The 14,504-nt window shown below is 47.4% G+C and overlaps 1 protein-coding gene across 4 annotated transcripts in view; it reads right to left on the reverse strand.

The window, feature by feature from the left end:
* Positions 1-477: 477 nt before the first annotated feature.
* Positions 478-14,504, reverse strand: part of PTGES3L (prostaglandin E synthase 3 like) — a 74,586-nt gene continuing 60,559 nt past the window's right edge. For 2 of the 4 annotated variants that reach the window (XM_069237754.1, XM_069237751.1), the window contains 2 exons: positions 13,491-13,557; positions 478-1,334 (listed from right to left, as the gene is read on the reverse strand). In XM_069237754.1, the coding sequence (XP_069093855.1) occupies positions 1,315-1,334; positions 13,491-13,557 (87 nt within the window). In that variant the 3' untranslated portion in view covers positions 478-1,314. Of the gene's footprint in view, positions 1,335-2,950; positions 2,977-13,490; positions 13,558-14,504 lie in introns of all 4 variants that reach the window. The other 2 variants (XM_069237753.1, XM_069237752.1) reach the window with 2 other exon arrangements.

A 14,504-nucleotide genomic window follows, 5' to 3' on the forward strand; every position in this document is an offset into this window, starting at 1 on the left:
TTAACTTGAAGACATTGATTAAATACACAAATATAAGTAAAAATAAAATATGATAAAGAACAGATAGATGACAAAGGACATGGCAAAGCTCTGGCAGTGAAGTTCTCTTATATTTTAGGTGGCTGTGCACACGTGATTAGGAAAAAAATTTCACTCACAGTGCAAGAGCGCCAATGGCTGAAGGGGGTGAACTTACTGCGTCATGCTATATTCTATAAGGATGCAAGCAACATGTGAACCACTGTTGAACAGACCATTCGATGAAGAGGGCTAACCCAAAGCCCCTCTGTGTATTTATTCTTGAATATATTTTTATATTTGTGTTTTTGTTCATTACATGAGGTTGGTGAGACAGCGAAAACTGTAGCTAGGAAGGCCTAAACAGGAAACATTAAAAATACAAGACTGGTTTTGTCAAGCACACATGGGGCCATGTGAAGAAGATATAAAAAAAGAAGTTGAGTTTATTCTTTGTAATTCGATTCATTGATTTTATTTAAAAGTTTTATAAAAGCACATGTGAATAAGAAACATCAATAAAAGAACAGACGTAGAACAGAAAGAATCACAACTAAATTGTAAAACAGATTGCAGGCAGAGGGCAATTACCTAAAGCACAGACAAAAAAAGCAATGTCTTCAAGCCCTTGGGAAGCAAAAGATCAAAGATATCTCTTCGAAGGGTACCAGTAACATAATTCCCAAACTGCTTAGCCAGGCAGGTACATGATTGGCGTAGTGTTTTGATTTTTTTTTTTTTAATAATGAAGTCTGCATCTACAATCCAAGCCAAGTGTGAGTTCTAGTCAATCTCAGTCCGCCTTTCTATTCACACATTTTCCTTTTTGAATGTACCCTTTACCTAAAAGAGCCCCTCATGGTGAGACCAGCAAATAAAGCCACTGCACGTTAAAACTTGTACCACTGGAATTCTTTTCACTTTAGTAACCTGGATGCATTTGAGTTGCCCGATCCAGGCATCCATCAGTTTTCCGACAGTGTACAAGCATGAGACTGATGATGATTATTCTCTGCAAAATTTTGGAATTACAGATTGAGGTCTCCTTGTTAGCATGTACCACCTATTTGCATATTGCAATAAGGGAGTGTGGGAACTTGTGTGGATTAGGTAGTTAAAAAGGCATTGGACAATGAGTGTGATAGGAAGGTTATTCACCCAAATATCACCAAAAACATAAAAGTATTTCTTGTCTTCCTTTCTCTGGTATTCTTTTAGAAAGTTTGTTGAGAGGGGGAGGTTCCACCAGACACCAGCGCCTTCCATCTCCCAGGTGGTTTCCCATACGTAAAGGCTTCAAATAGACATACAAAGTCCTACAAACAAAGAAAAAGGGTAAGGTAACAACAGAGAAAACGTCAAAGTAACATTTGAGTTCCAATCCTTATGTAATCATCAGTCGTGCACCTCGGACGGATCCTCTCCCCTTGACAGCATCACTGGATCCTCCTTTTAAAGAAATTGGGATTTGGACGTGAAATTTCGTAGACGTCCGGACTACCTGCTACAAGCAAGGTCACACACCTACAAGCAAGGCCACACCTGACAAGAAAGGTCACACACCTACAAGCAAGGCCACATGCCCACAAGCAAGATACCTGCATTTTCCAATATTCTCTATGCAACAGTCCATACCCATTCTGGACCCTCCAGTGACCACCTAGAGTCCCTGGTAATTGCTGATTCAGAGATGATATGGCCATTGTGGTCTGAGGTGCAAACACGTTGGGTAGGGAGAGGGTGGGAATGCCTGCCCCAGAATGAGAGAGACATGCCTAGCATTGAGATAATCTTGTGAGGGAAGAAATAACATATTCCAGGGACCATTAACAGGACAACCCCTTTGGGCGTCACCAGTGTCCTTCGTCAATGTTACAAAGACAAGAGGGATTTTAGAAGGTGAGGTGGGTTAATGTGTAGAATGTGGGACAAGTGCAGGCCAGAGCAGGTGAACTGCGGGAAACACTGAGAGGGTGAGAATGACTTGCTGTGTGTGGAAAGTAGTGGGAGCGCCTTCACAAGCCTGGGACCTGAGTAGAGTGCTCTTGCACTGCAGGCCACCCTCTGATGAGTATTTCTATTATTGTGAGAGTAGAATTTCTGCAGAACATCCAGTTTTGTTGATGTAGGAGTATAAAGCACCCCCCTTTCCAGTGGTGGCTAAGCATAACATAAGCTGCTGCTTATGATCCCTCTGATCTGTTTTGCAAACAATATGACTTTTTCAGTGTGGCGCCTCATCTTTAGTAAAGCATGCCTTTAGATTTGATCATTTTAGTGGTGGGGTGTTTATGTCTGTTGTAAGTCACAGTTTACTGGCATGCTGAAATGTTATTTTGTTTTTACTTTTATTAAATAAACGTACGTCATGCATACATTAAGAAGGATTCTCCTGCTGTCCACCCAAGATCTGAAAACCCTTCCTGGCACAGATCCAACAAGCTGCAGCTCTTCTTCTCTAGTGAAATAAGACTCATTTCCCTGATGTTCATCCTGTCCAGAAGTAAATGAATCAACTATGCCTCAGAGGTTCACGAAGAGGCACCGCGCCTTCAGTGGGATGCACTCCCTTCATCCATCTTGCATCCCCTGCCCTTCTCTGTAAATCTTTGATTTACAGCAAAGTTTGCACTTTTTAAATACACATACATAAATACGACTCAAAGGTTGTGTGATGTCCCTTCTTATGCCGCTACCACTTTTTTGCGGCCTCCTGCTAACCAGTGCTCCTACTGCGTGTATCATTTACTATTCTGCTTCTAAAAACATATTATACATACATGCATACATGCAAACAAATGGGAAACCCGAATGATAAATGCAAAGGCCTAGAACGCCAGCTTATTGTATATCAAACACAGAGATTGTTTACTTTTCCTAACTTGTACAGTTCTAGGAATGTAGCATATGTTAAATTCTCTTCAGTACTTACCTCTATGCCTTTCTTTAAATGTCATCCTGCAAAACGAACCAGAAACAGAGACTATAAGTCAGATGTAGAAATAAATTGAGTTTCTAACAATTAAAACATTTCTTGCAAGGTCGTCTGTTTGGTGTCCTGTTTCGAAAAAGAGAAGCATCTGAAGAATCCTATTATATTTTCTTCATTACCTTAATATTTTTTGGGATACAATCTGGATCCCATTGTGTTCTTCCTGAAAATCTCTACTTCCATGCAATTTTTCCAGGTACTTTTCTATGCTAACTACACCAGCTGTTGTGCTGGAAAATTCTCAAACGGTATGAACGAGTGCCCCAGCACTGTTTATCACTTTACTAAGTTTTACGAAGCTTCCAGAAGTTTACTGTTCTGGTCTTGCGTTAATAAGCTAACAAAAATCTAAAACCATTTGCTTGCGTCTGTGTTGTGTTTTGTTCTTTGGAGTCTGTTTATGGCAACTACAGATTGTCTTAGTACAGAGGTCTTCAAACTTTTTTGCTGTGAGCACCCCTATCCAAAATATTTTGAAGTCGGGACCTCCCTCCTTAACTTTATGGAAAGACTTGAGGGAGTGGGAGGGATAGGGCTGAGAGCAGGGGGTGTGGCTTATAAAATAATTTTAGGGGCACTTTTTCAGTACCTCATAAATAATCCACTAAATTTGAGACATTAAAAAGAGGACTGAACTAGACAAAAACATTACTCCCATTAAGTGAGGTCTTGTGAGCGCCTCGCAATCTTGAGCCCAATGCCACTGCATCTTCTGCACTACTGATAACTGCAGCCCTGAATTGCAACTTGTCCCCTCTGCATCTTTCACCCCTTCCCCACCACACCTGGCCATCACTCCAATCTTGAAAAAGACTGTCTGTCCCTTTAAAAAAATGAGCTCTCACCTCTCTGCAGCAAGGATGCCATCATTCCTAATACTCTCCCCATGTCTCAATTGTAAAGTAAGACAGTCATAATTGTGATGCACTGGGCTGTTCACACTCCTGGGCCACAGTGCCACTTTTCCTGCTTCACTAATGAGAGCTACTGCCTTGTGAAGTGGGAAGTCTCCGTGCCCCTTGCTACAATCCTCCCCACATCCTCCCTTCTGCCATCTCTGTGAAGCCTAAAGCTTCGGTGTCTCCTCTGCTCCTATTTTCCCTTCTCTTAGACCATTGGCCCGATGTCAGAAACAGCACAGGGATAGCAATGGTGCACTGAGCCCAAAAGCAAGGAAGGAATGAGTAAAATAGCCTTCATAGGGGTATAGTTAGGCCCTCACACCCCTGGACCCCAGTGGCAATGCACGGGTGGCACTGCACCTGCAGCACCAGTGATACCTACTCCTCTGCCCATTCTACTGTGCCATTATATCCAGGCCTGAGGCCCAAAGTGGACTGTCTGTCCCTTTTTTCAAACAAAGGGGAAAAATACCCACACCCCTCCTCTCATTGCTTGTGATCTGGGCCCCAATACTAACAAGGAAATTGGCTCCCCCCCCCTTTGTGCTAGTGACACATCTATTATTGTGGTGCAGTGGTCCCTTACACCACTGCCCCAGTTCCTATGCAACTGTTGCACTAATGGTAGTGAAGCCCTTTTAAAAAAACAGTAGTCCCCATTTCTCAACACCTTTTTCAGGCCATCTCTGTGAGGAAGGGAGTAGCTGTCTCAATTGTAATCTAAACAAATTAGATCCCACATAGCGCCCCCATCTCTGGGACATCTCTTTGATACTATCTATGGATTTTGCGTATTTCTTTTTTCTCCTGGGCCATTACCCAGAGGCCCCAGAGGTCTGGATGAACAGCACTCAGAATATGACCATATCGGCCTCCTTCCTTCCATCCTCTCGACTCACCTGAAAGAACATCTGCTAGTAAACAGAGGCTAAAATTGGCAGGGTGGGGGGGCGTGGCTTCGGGCGTCAAGATGGCGGTCGCACTCTGAGAGTGCTCTGGACCCCTCCGTCATCCGCCCGTAGTTAGAGTGGCCTGACCGAGTTGAGGACGTCGTCTTGACGATCCTTGCGACCCCTGGACCCCTGGAAATCTCCGGCGGCGAGTAACTTCATGGGAGCGGCCCCGTTCCCGAGCCGCGCCCGATCCGTCCGATCCGTCCCTGGAAACAAAATGGCGGCCGGGGCTGATTTCCGCGGCTGAGTCGGGGCCGAACCGACGATCTCTCCCGATGCGGTCGAGCTGGAACGGAGGTGTGGCGGGGTGAGGAAAGAACCCTGGAGGGAGCTGAGGCTGCGCTCCAAACGTGGTCCCCGCGGCATGCAGGAGCAGTGCTGCTGCATCTAGGGGGAGAGAGCGCTGTGTGGGTGGCGCTGCGGCCGTGCGCCGGCTCGAGGACATCGGCCGAGGAGAGCTGAGAGGCTGCGCTGCACCCAGGGGAGACCCTGCGGGCCGGGGCTGGAGCGGCGGAGGGGCGTTTGCGGAGAGGGACTTCCTGGTGTCGTGAGTGATGACAGCGGTGTGCTGAGGGTCCGCGGAATGTGGCGGAGACACCGGGATGGGACGAGGCCTCTCTGAGGATACTGACACGTCCGAATAACCAAAATTGAACGGAAAGACTTGGGGCCACCCTCTCCGGGTTCCCGTTCTGAACGGGCCCACCGCGGACCGCTGCCGCGCCGAGAAACACACCGTGATCCGGCCCAACGAAGGGCATAGGCCTTGAGTGACTTCATGGCGCCGCGGGTGCAGCGTGATCAGCCCTGGGGCCGGTCGAGGCCCTACTGAAGGTAACGGCACGAAGTGACAACAGGGTGGGGGAGGGGAGAGGAGTTAGGGAAGAGGATGCCCTACCCCCCCCTTACCATTTAATACCTAATGGCGGTTAGCGGCTGGGTCGGGATGGAGCCGGACCCATCGTGGAGCCACCGGATGCCAAAGGTGGAGAAGACCACAACTTGGGCCTGAACACCTCTCCCCACGCCCTCTTTATAACTGTGGTAACTACAAACGCGCAGGGGACCTAGGCTGGACTTGAAAAACCGCAAGAAGTGAGCTACCTGACTCCTGTTTCCGATATTGCGATGGGGAGAGACAAGGCGAACAAACAACCCCCAACCTCCCAGCAAAAGATTGACCAGTTCACGACGCCGGCGGGCCAGCGAGGAGAGGGAGACACAGCCAGCGGAGGCCCCGCACCAGACGGAGTGAGTGCCATCCTTCAAGCCATTCAATCATCACAGTCTGCGGTAGAGACTAAGATCGGGGAAGTGCGAGAAGACGTGGGTCTTGTCCGACAGGACCTCAGAAACGCAGTGAACCGGATCACTGAGGTTGAAACTAGAGTCTCCCAGACTGAAAACGACCTAGCCGACCTCAGAAGTAAAGTGGCCCAGCTGCAGACCCGAACCGGCGAGCTTCACCGCCGTGCAGAAGATGCAGACGCAATAACCTGCGTTTCATCGGACTCCCAGAGGGCATAGAAGATGGTGGTGCATCTGAGTTCCTAGAGAAGTGGATTAAAACCTGGATGCCAGAGCAGTCCCTTTCGCCCTGGTTCGCGATCGAAAGAGCACACAGGGCATTGACTCATCGCCCCCCTCCAGGCGGCCCAAAACGTCCAATGATTGCGCGCTTCTTCAACTTCAAAGATAGAGACAATATCCTTAAAGAGGCTAGGAGGTTGGAAGATCTTCAATGGGAGAACCATAAAATCCTAATTTTTCCAGACTATACCCGTGAGGTCCAGACCCTCCGCTGGTCGTACGAACACGTTAAGCAGAAACTTAGAGCGATGCAACTTTCATACATGCTCCTCTTCCCCGCGCGGCTCAAGGTCCTCCTGGCCGGGCGAGCGCACTTTTTTGAAACACCTGAAGAGGCTTGGGACTGGCTGACGGAGGAGGGTGTCGGAGCCCGAGGGGGGCCCTCGGGACACTCGGAGAGGGCCCCTCGGATTGGTCCCCTCATCCCGGGAGGTCCCCGGAGGAGCCGGAGGCGCACCAGATCCCGGAGAGGGAGACCGAAAGACACAAACACCTTGGAAAATAATGAGGAAATCCGAGACTTTGGCTCACAAACAGAGAGGGAACCCGCGGAACCCTCGGGGCCTCAGACCCCAAACCAATCAATAGATGACAACAACTTGAGCCAGTCCCCGGCCCTTGGTTAATATGACGCATTTGACACCCACTGATGGGAGTCCAAAAGACTTGGGATGTCAGACTTACCTATGCAGACCTTACAAGGGTCACTATAGAAGGCGCCAAGCCTCCCTAATATATGACACCCGAGACTTGGCAGGCTTTCTCTAATTGTAATTGATCCGACTATATGGAGGGGTCCACCACTCCACCCCAAGGACAGTCCTGCTGGCTGTCTGGTTTTGGTTGGGTATTTGGGCGACAGATGCTTCCGGGGTGGGAGTATGGGGAGGGGGGTGGTTGGGGGGTGGGTTTTTTGAAGTTAGTTTAGATAGGAATAGGAATAAGTTGGTTAGGTCTCTTATTATTTCTTTGTTATGTTTGGAATGGTCACCCCTGGGTCCACAGCCTGACACTCAGCCCTATGTAACACCTACGCAACTCATGCCTGGCACTCACTAACCCAGGTCCTTTCCTGGAACGTAAATGGCCTGTTGGACAAGATCAAGAGGTCAGCAGTATTTAACACTCTCCGCAGGTACTCCCCCTCAGTGGTCCTCTTGCAGGAAACTCACCTCCTTGGGACTAGGTGCCCCATGCTCATGCGGGGAGGATATGACAGAGTATACCACGCGGGCTTCTCCAGGGGCTCTAGAGGGGTAGCCATTTTACTTCATCGCTCTCTGCCTGTGGTGATCACAGCCACGCAGGTCGACCCACAGGGCAGATTTGTTGTGGCCACGGGGACTCTTCATGGAACACCGATAAACTTTATATCTGCATATGCCCCCCCGACGAGACCTTCTTGCACTCGCTCCGCCGAGTGGTTGTGGGACTGCCCCAGGGGACCACCCTGTTGGGAGGGGACTTCAACGCGGTTCTTGATCCCGATTTGGATGTATCCGGCGAGATCACGGCCAGTAGATTAGCCAGGGCTTCGGCTCTGACTGGTTGGACCGAGAGCCTTGGCCTTTGCGAGGTATGGAGAACCTGGCACCCTAGGGATCGTCGGTACACCCACACGTCGGCCGCCCACCAGACGCAATCCAGAATAGATCTGGTATTCATGTCCGCTCTGGACCTCTCAAGCGTCACAGGGACAGAGATACTTCCCCGGGGAGTTTCAGACCACGCACCGGTGCGGGTCCACCTAGGTGGAGCAGATCCCTCCAGACGCCCGGTATGGCGCCTAAACGCGTGGTACCTTCAAGACAAAGACTACACCCAGGAGATCAGAAATCAACTAACCCAATATTTTGATCTGAACCTGGGGTCGGTCCGGTCCCCGGGAACATTATGGGCCGCCTGTAAGGCTACCCTTAGAGGGCATGCCAAGCACCTTCTCCGCTCCCGCGAGCGAGACAGGAACTCTCAGATCTCTGACCTGGAGGCTAGGGCCCTGAGACTGGCACGCCAACAAACAACCTCTTCGTCTGCCACTGCCCTGAGGCAGCTGACTATGGTCAGAGAAGAAATTAAACACATAATGCTAGACTCGGCTAGGTGCATGTGGAGAGCTTCGGTAGCCCGTATATATGGCTGGGGGGATAAAAATGGGAAGCTCCTGCACTGGCTGGCGGCTCGCCCTCTGGCCGGCAGGGTTATACCTGAGATTTTAGAACCCTCGGGCTCCCTCTCCAGGACACCTGCTGAAATTGCACAGAGCTTTGCCTCGTACTATGCCCGCCTCTATGCAATGCACCCCCGCCCTGCCATTGAGAAAGAGACCCCTCTTTTGAATGACGTCACTCTCCCCAGGATCTCCCTGGAGGCAAGAGATAGACTGGATGAAACTATTAGCCTCGCAGAGATAACCAGTGCAATTTCCGGCTTGGCATCGGGCAAAACTCCAGGCCCTGACGGACTCCCGGCAGAGCTATATAACAAATGCAGTGATATACTGGGTCCCCACTTACTCAATATGTATGGAGAAGCCGAGAAACTAGGCCGATTCCCCACCGAGATTGACCAAGCTACGATAGTTGTGATACCAAAAACCCAACCCCCATCGCGGCATTGTTCGGCATACCGACCCATCTCACTTCTGAATATTGAGATCAAAGTGCTTTCCTTGACCCTGGCCTCTAGATTGAAAGAGATAATGCCCACACTAGTGCACCCTGATCAATGTGGCTTTATGCCCACTCGTAGCACCAGGCACTGCATTAGGCGGCTGCATGTGGCTCTGGCACATCGCAGGACTCTGTCACACACACCCTTGGCATTACTCTTACTGGACTTTGAAAAAGCCTTTGATACAGTGGATTGGTCCTACCTTGAATTGGTCCTGCAGAAAAATGGACTCGGCCCCAAATTCCGAGGCCTAGTGAGACTCCTGTATTCCAAACCGACAGCTCGAGTCCGGGTGAATGGAGTGGTCTCTGACCTGTTCCCTATTGGCCGCGGAACCCGGCAGGGTTGCCCGCTATCCCCATTGCTCTTCGCATTAATGATAGAGCCTCTTGCGATACTGCTGCGAGGAGATCCCCTGATCGAAGGCTGGTCCTGGCCCGCTTGCGCAGAGGACCGTGTGGCGCTATACGCAGATGATGTCCTCCTATATCTCTCCAACCCGGCTAAAAGTGGCCCCCGCGTGCTAGAGATCCTGAGCCTTTTCGCAGAAGCCTCGGGGTTGATCCTGAATCCCGCCAAGTCCCTGTTGGTCCCCCTACACCGCTCCGGAGACTGTGTGGACTGGCAGCGGAATATTCCAGTGCGAAGAAACAGCTTTAAATACCTGGGAATATTTATTTCACTTCTCCCTGAGTTGACATGGGAACTTAATGTTACACCGTTAACCAGGAAAATTAGAAGCGATCTCCTACACTGGAGGACACTCCCTCTTAACCTGCTTGGTAGAATAGCGCTCTACAAGATGATGATCCTCCCTAGGCTCCTCTATCTCCTGCAAAATTTTCCCCATCCCATTCCTAGGAAATGGTTTGGGGAAATGGACTCATTGGCACGCCAATTTATATGGAGCGGAGCCCGCTCACGGTTAGCACTCAAAACCTGCCAGAGAGATGTGTATGATGGAGGTTTGGGCATGTCTAATATCCATTTCTACCACCTCGCGTCACAAATACTTGTAATTAATGACTGGATGGGGGGTGGGTGGACAGATCCGGCATACCGACTGGAGCTCCAAACGATGGGATACCCACGGATTTGGGACACCCTTTATGGAGGTCCGATCTCTCGAGACATCCCGGACGTGACCAAGGTGGTTCTGCAGGGATGGCGGACGGCTCAAAAATCGACAGGGTGGTGGGGCCGTCTTACCCAACAGACCCCATTGTGGCAGGGGAGGCAATTGGTGGAGGTGGCGGGCCTGGAGGGGTTTCAGAATTGGGATAACATTGGCATCTCCACACTAGGCGATGTCTGGAATGGGTCACACATACAATCCTTCGAAGATCTCCAGAAAATGTTTTCATTAAATAAGACACAGTTCCACAGATACCTCCAGCTCCGACATGCCTTATCAGTACATATCCGAGTGGGAGAAACCATACCCGAGTGCAGCCCCATGGAGGCCAAGGCACTGATGGGGAGCTTGGGCAAGGGGGGTGTTTCCCAGATATATCGCACCCTGGTCTCCGGCACCTCGGGTTCCCTGGGGGTGCTTCGCCAGAGATGGGAGGGGTGGGTGGGCCCCATGGAAGAGGTGGAATGGAGTGAGGCGCTAATGGCCCCGCGTGCCCTGGCGATTGCTACCCGTCTTAGACTGATACAAACGTATTTTTTGCACACAGCATACCTCACACCCGACAAACTACACAGAGCGGGCCTCCGCCCCACTGCGGAGTGCCCCCGCTGCAGAAATCCCACAGCCGACTTCTTTCACATGGTATGGACCTGCCCGGCCATGGTAGCCTATTGGGGAGCTGTCTTGGGGGAGGTTTCTGAGGTGTTGCAGGAGAATATAGAAAGAGAGCCTTTGCCCCTCCTTGTTGGGAGCATGGGTGACACCGAACTAAGGAGACCGGATCGAATCTTCCTCGGGGTGGCGTGCTTAGTGGCTAAGAGGGATATAGTGGCAAACTGGAAGGCCAAGAGTGCCCCATCACTGGCTAAATGGAGACGGGGAGTGGATTGGTGTGCACAGAGTGAAAAACTTGTATATGAGGCTAGAGGATGTCCGGATAAATACAATAGGATATGGGGGAAATGGGAGACCGCAATAGGCACCTGAACAATATGTCATCTCTAATATTAGTGCTGTCTGGGATCACAGGTTCGACCAATGTTGGGTGCCCGTTGGCATCGTGTTTTGATGTTTGTATCATGGTTTTCTTTCTTTTGCAAAAATCAATAAAAGTTCTTTATAAAAAAAAATAAAAAAAAATTGGCAGGGTGTATGACAACTAAGGCAGAAGTGTTTTTAATTTTACAAAAACTATTTCCATACTTTTTATTAAACACAACCATGCCTGAATTGTTAATTGGGGACCTAGTGGAGGGGGTCTAAAGTGCTTTAACATATGGGGTTACCTGAAGCATCATGATGTCACAGATTTATTATTTTTGAGAGGTAATGTAAGTATGTTGACTTTTCGAAAGTACCCTTTAAATGGGTGTATAAAAATACCTGCACTAGGTACAGTCTGGTTAGTTATCGCTATCGTATACAGGGCTTTTGAAATTATGAGATTCTAGAGTTGCAGCATTTTTTTGCATAACTATTGATTTGCTGCATTTGCGACATAACTTACTACCTGCTGCATAATCTTCAGATTTTAACACCAATCATTTCGATTATAGATTAAACAAACCAAAAGTTACTAAAACGTGGTGACATATGTTTGCACACAGTAGAAGGCCCATCGCAAAGGTTAACTGGCCATCTTCCAGTTGCTTATTTCTGCATTTGGTTGCTAAATTTGTGCTAATGATGGGAAATCTTGCCCAGATAGTACTATGATGTGTATTAATTCTAAAGTAATACTAGCAAAAAGTGTCACTCATTAAACAGCATATTTTGCCTATCTTCCTGCATAATTTAGTAAATCCTGCCGTATCATTTGGTGCTCCCTTGCCACATAATTCCATTGGCCCTTATGCAATAAATCAGCGTGTGGCAGCCTATCTTATAACTGTGTGTAATACAATTTTAGAATAATGCTTTACAAATTCACAGTGCTTTCTGTTACATGCTGGGACCTCTGCACTGCACCAACCAGGATTCAATGCTGTGAATTTTGGGTCCCACATACAGACATCTGCAGTGATCACATTGACCAATTGATGTTTCATAATGTCAAAGAGTGCATTTCCCACCAATTAGTTTCATGTGCATTTAGTTTTCACATAAGGTGTGGGCATTATTTGCAGTTGCTCTGAACATGAAAATACAACAGAATAATTATAATTTTGTTGTGTTTAGCCATGTCTTTGATGCTGCAACCACAAGGCTATCTTCATTTACAAGTACTCACTGAGGTATTTGCGGACCATGGGAACGCCACCACAGACCCTCAGTGGGGAGCACCCACCAGTTTGTAGACCTCGGCTTTAGTAGATTGATGTGTTGATGTACCTGGAATTTGCCTCTGAAAACATTCGTTCAACATACACATGCCACCAAGCCATTTCCTACTATTCCAATCCCTTATTCAATTTAAATAAAATGTAATGGGTATAATTATCATAAACCCAAAACAAACTCTTATATAATCTACACGGAATTAAATTTAAAAAAGAAATTGAAACTCACCTTAATACTAATACTAACCTCAAGCCCTTAAGTAAAGTAATTGCAATCTTAGTAAAGTCATAAGTAACCCTTGCTCTTCATTTTCTGAAACAGTTTTATTTCCCTTAAAGTAATATCTTCTACTGATATTATTGCAGTTACCTAATGTGATGTAGTAGTAGTCTCGGAAGGGACAAACTCTGTAGTTGCTTCATCAGTGTAGTGTCATCGATGTAGTGGGGTTATACCTTTTCTCTGGTCCACTATTTCTCTTTTTCTCATATGTCTGCTGTAGATTTTATCTTTCTCAGTGATAATTACTTAGTTTTGTTTCTAAATTTTCTGTCCTAGAGCTCAGTTCATCTTTGTTCCCTCTGAATTCCAGCTGTGTGACCTGCCCCTTGATCTCAGCACTGTGTAGGAGACATGGGCAGTGCTAACCTAAGGGGAATGTCACTCATCTATCCACAGTAGTTCTCTCTTGTGATCTTCAACATGCTCATGCCACAATTATGATTTTGTTATGTAACTGATGTGTAGAGGAGTGGTTTCTGTAAAACCAGCATGAAAAGTGTGACATCTATAATAAGTAAGCACTTTATTTCCACACTGGAAAACACATACTCCAATATACTAAAAAGATAATGTATTAAAGCCATTTTGTACAAGCGTATTACTTTTGTATATCTCCCAGTTCAAAAAAGCTGTGTGGGAATCCAGGACTCGCACTTATGTTTTTATACCTACATCCAGGTCATCCAAGTCATCCATCGTAGGAGGGGGACCCCGTTCACCAGCTTTGTTGATAAGCTGTAAGCAAGAGGAGAGCGATACAGAATTCAGAAATTAATCAAACAACGAAAAATAAAAGGTCTAAAACCAGCAAGGTCGTGATTATGTGTATTGGCCAATGCAAAATAAGATCAGGCAACCATGGCAACCATGTGTATGCAGAGAAAGTAACATTTAGTGTATACAACGTGGAATCGAATCACCCATTGCTGCACAACAGTGCGCTTGAGAGCCCAAAGATTCAGTTTGGAATTTGGTTTCTGCTACCACTGTGGGAAGATGTAGAGGAAATAATATTATATAGGCTAGTCGGCCCCACGATAGGCCAATAGACATTGTAAGGTGTTGGTGCTGCTGACACCTTAGTCTAGGTTTTGACAACGGACCTGTCAAACAGACTTACTGCTTACAAAACACATAAAGTGGGCTTTAGGTCAGCCCCTTTATTCCACTGGCTTTCTCCAATCAGCCTTTTTTCAGCCATTGGCTTGATTCTTTGCCAGTCACTTCGTTGCTCAGCCCAGTGGAGCATTCATCTCTCGCCTAATGGTATTGACTGCTTGGATGTCCTCTACCTCCCCTCACGTGTTTGCATTGAACTGTACAGAAGTCCACAAAAGATTCCTTCACAATTGCAGCCCTCCCTATAGCTATGAACTATTGCTCCCTTCGGTGTTTCCTGCAGTAATGTTCAATTGCATTTGAAAATGTTTGTTAAAATAGGAGCTCCTTTGAAAGCAATTATTCCAACATCAAATTCTATTGTATTTTATTGCATTGTATTGTATTGCATTTTAGCTTTAAAGGGCAACACTCTGGCATGTGTCTCGATAGTTGTTTAAATACATGCTGGACTGTACAATGCCCAGTAGTCTGTCTGAATGATGCTGTAACTCAAATGTTCCATCCAGAAATTAGTGCGAAATTAGGGTGTTTTTTAAATGATAATGCAGGATGAACCCTGG

Source organism: Pleurodeles waltl, chromosome 6, assembly GCF_031143425.1.
Source record: "Pleurodeles waltl isolate 20211129_DDA chromosome 6, aPleWal1.hap1.20221129, whole genome shotgun sequence".
NCBI classification, from domain to species: domain Eukaryota; kingdom Metazoa; phylum Chordata; class Amphibia; order Caudata; family Salamandridae; genus Pleurodeles; species Pleurodeles waltl.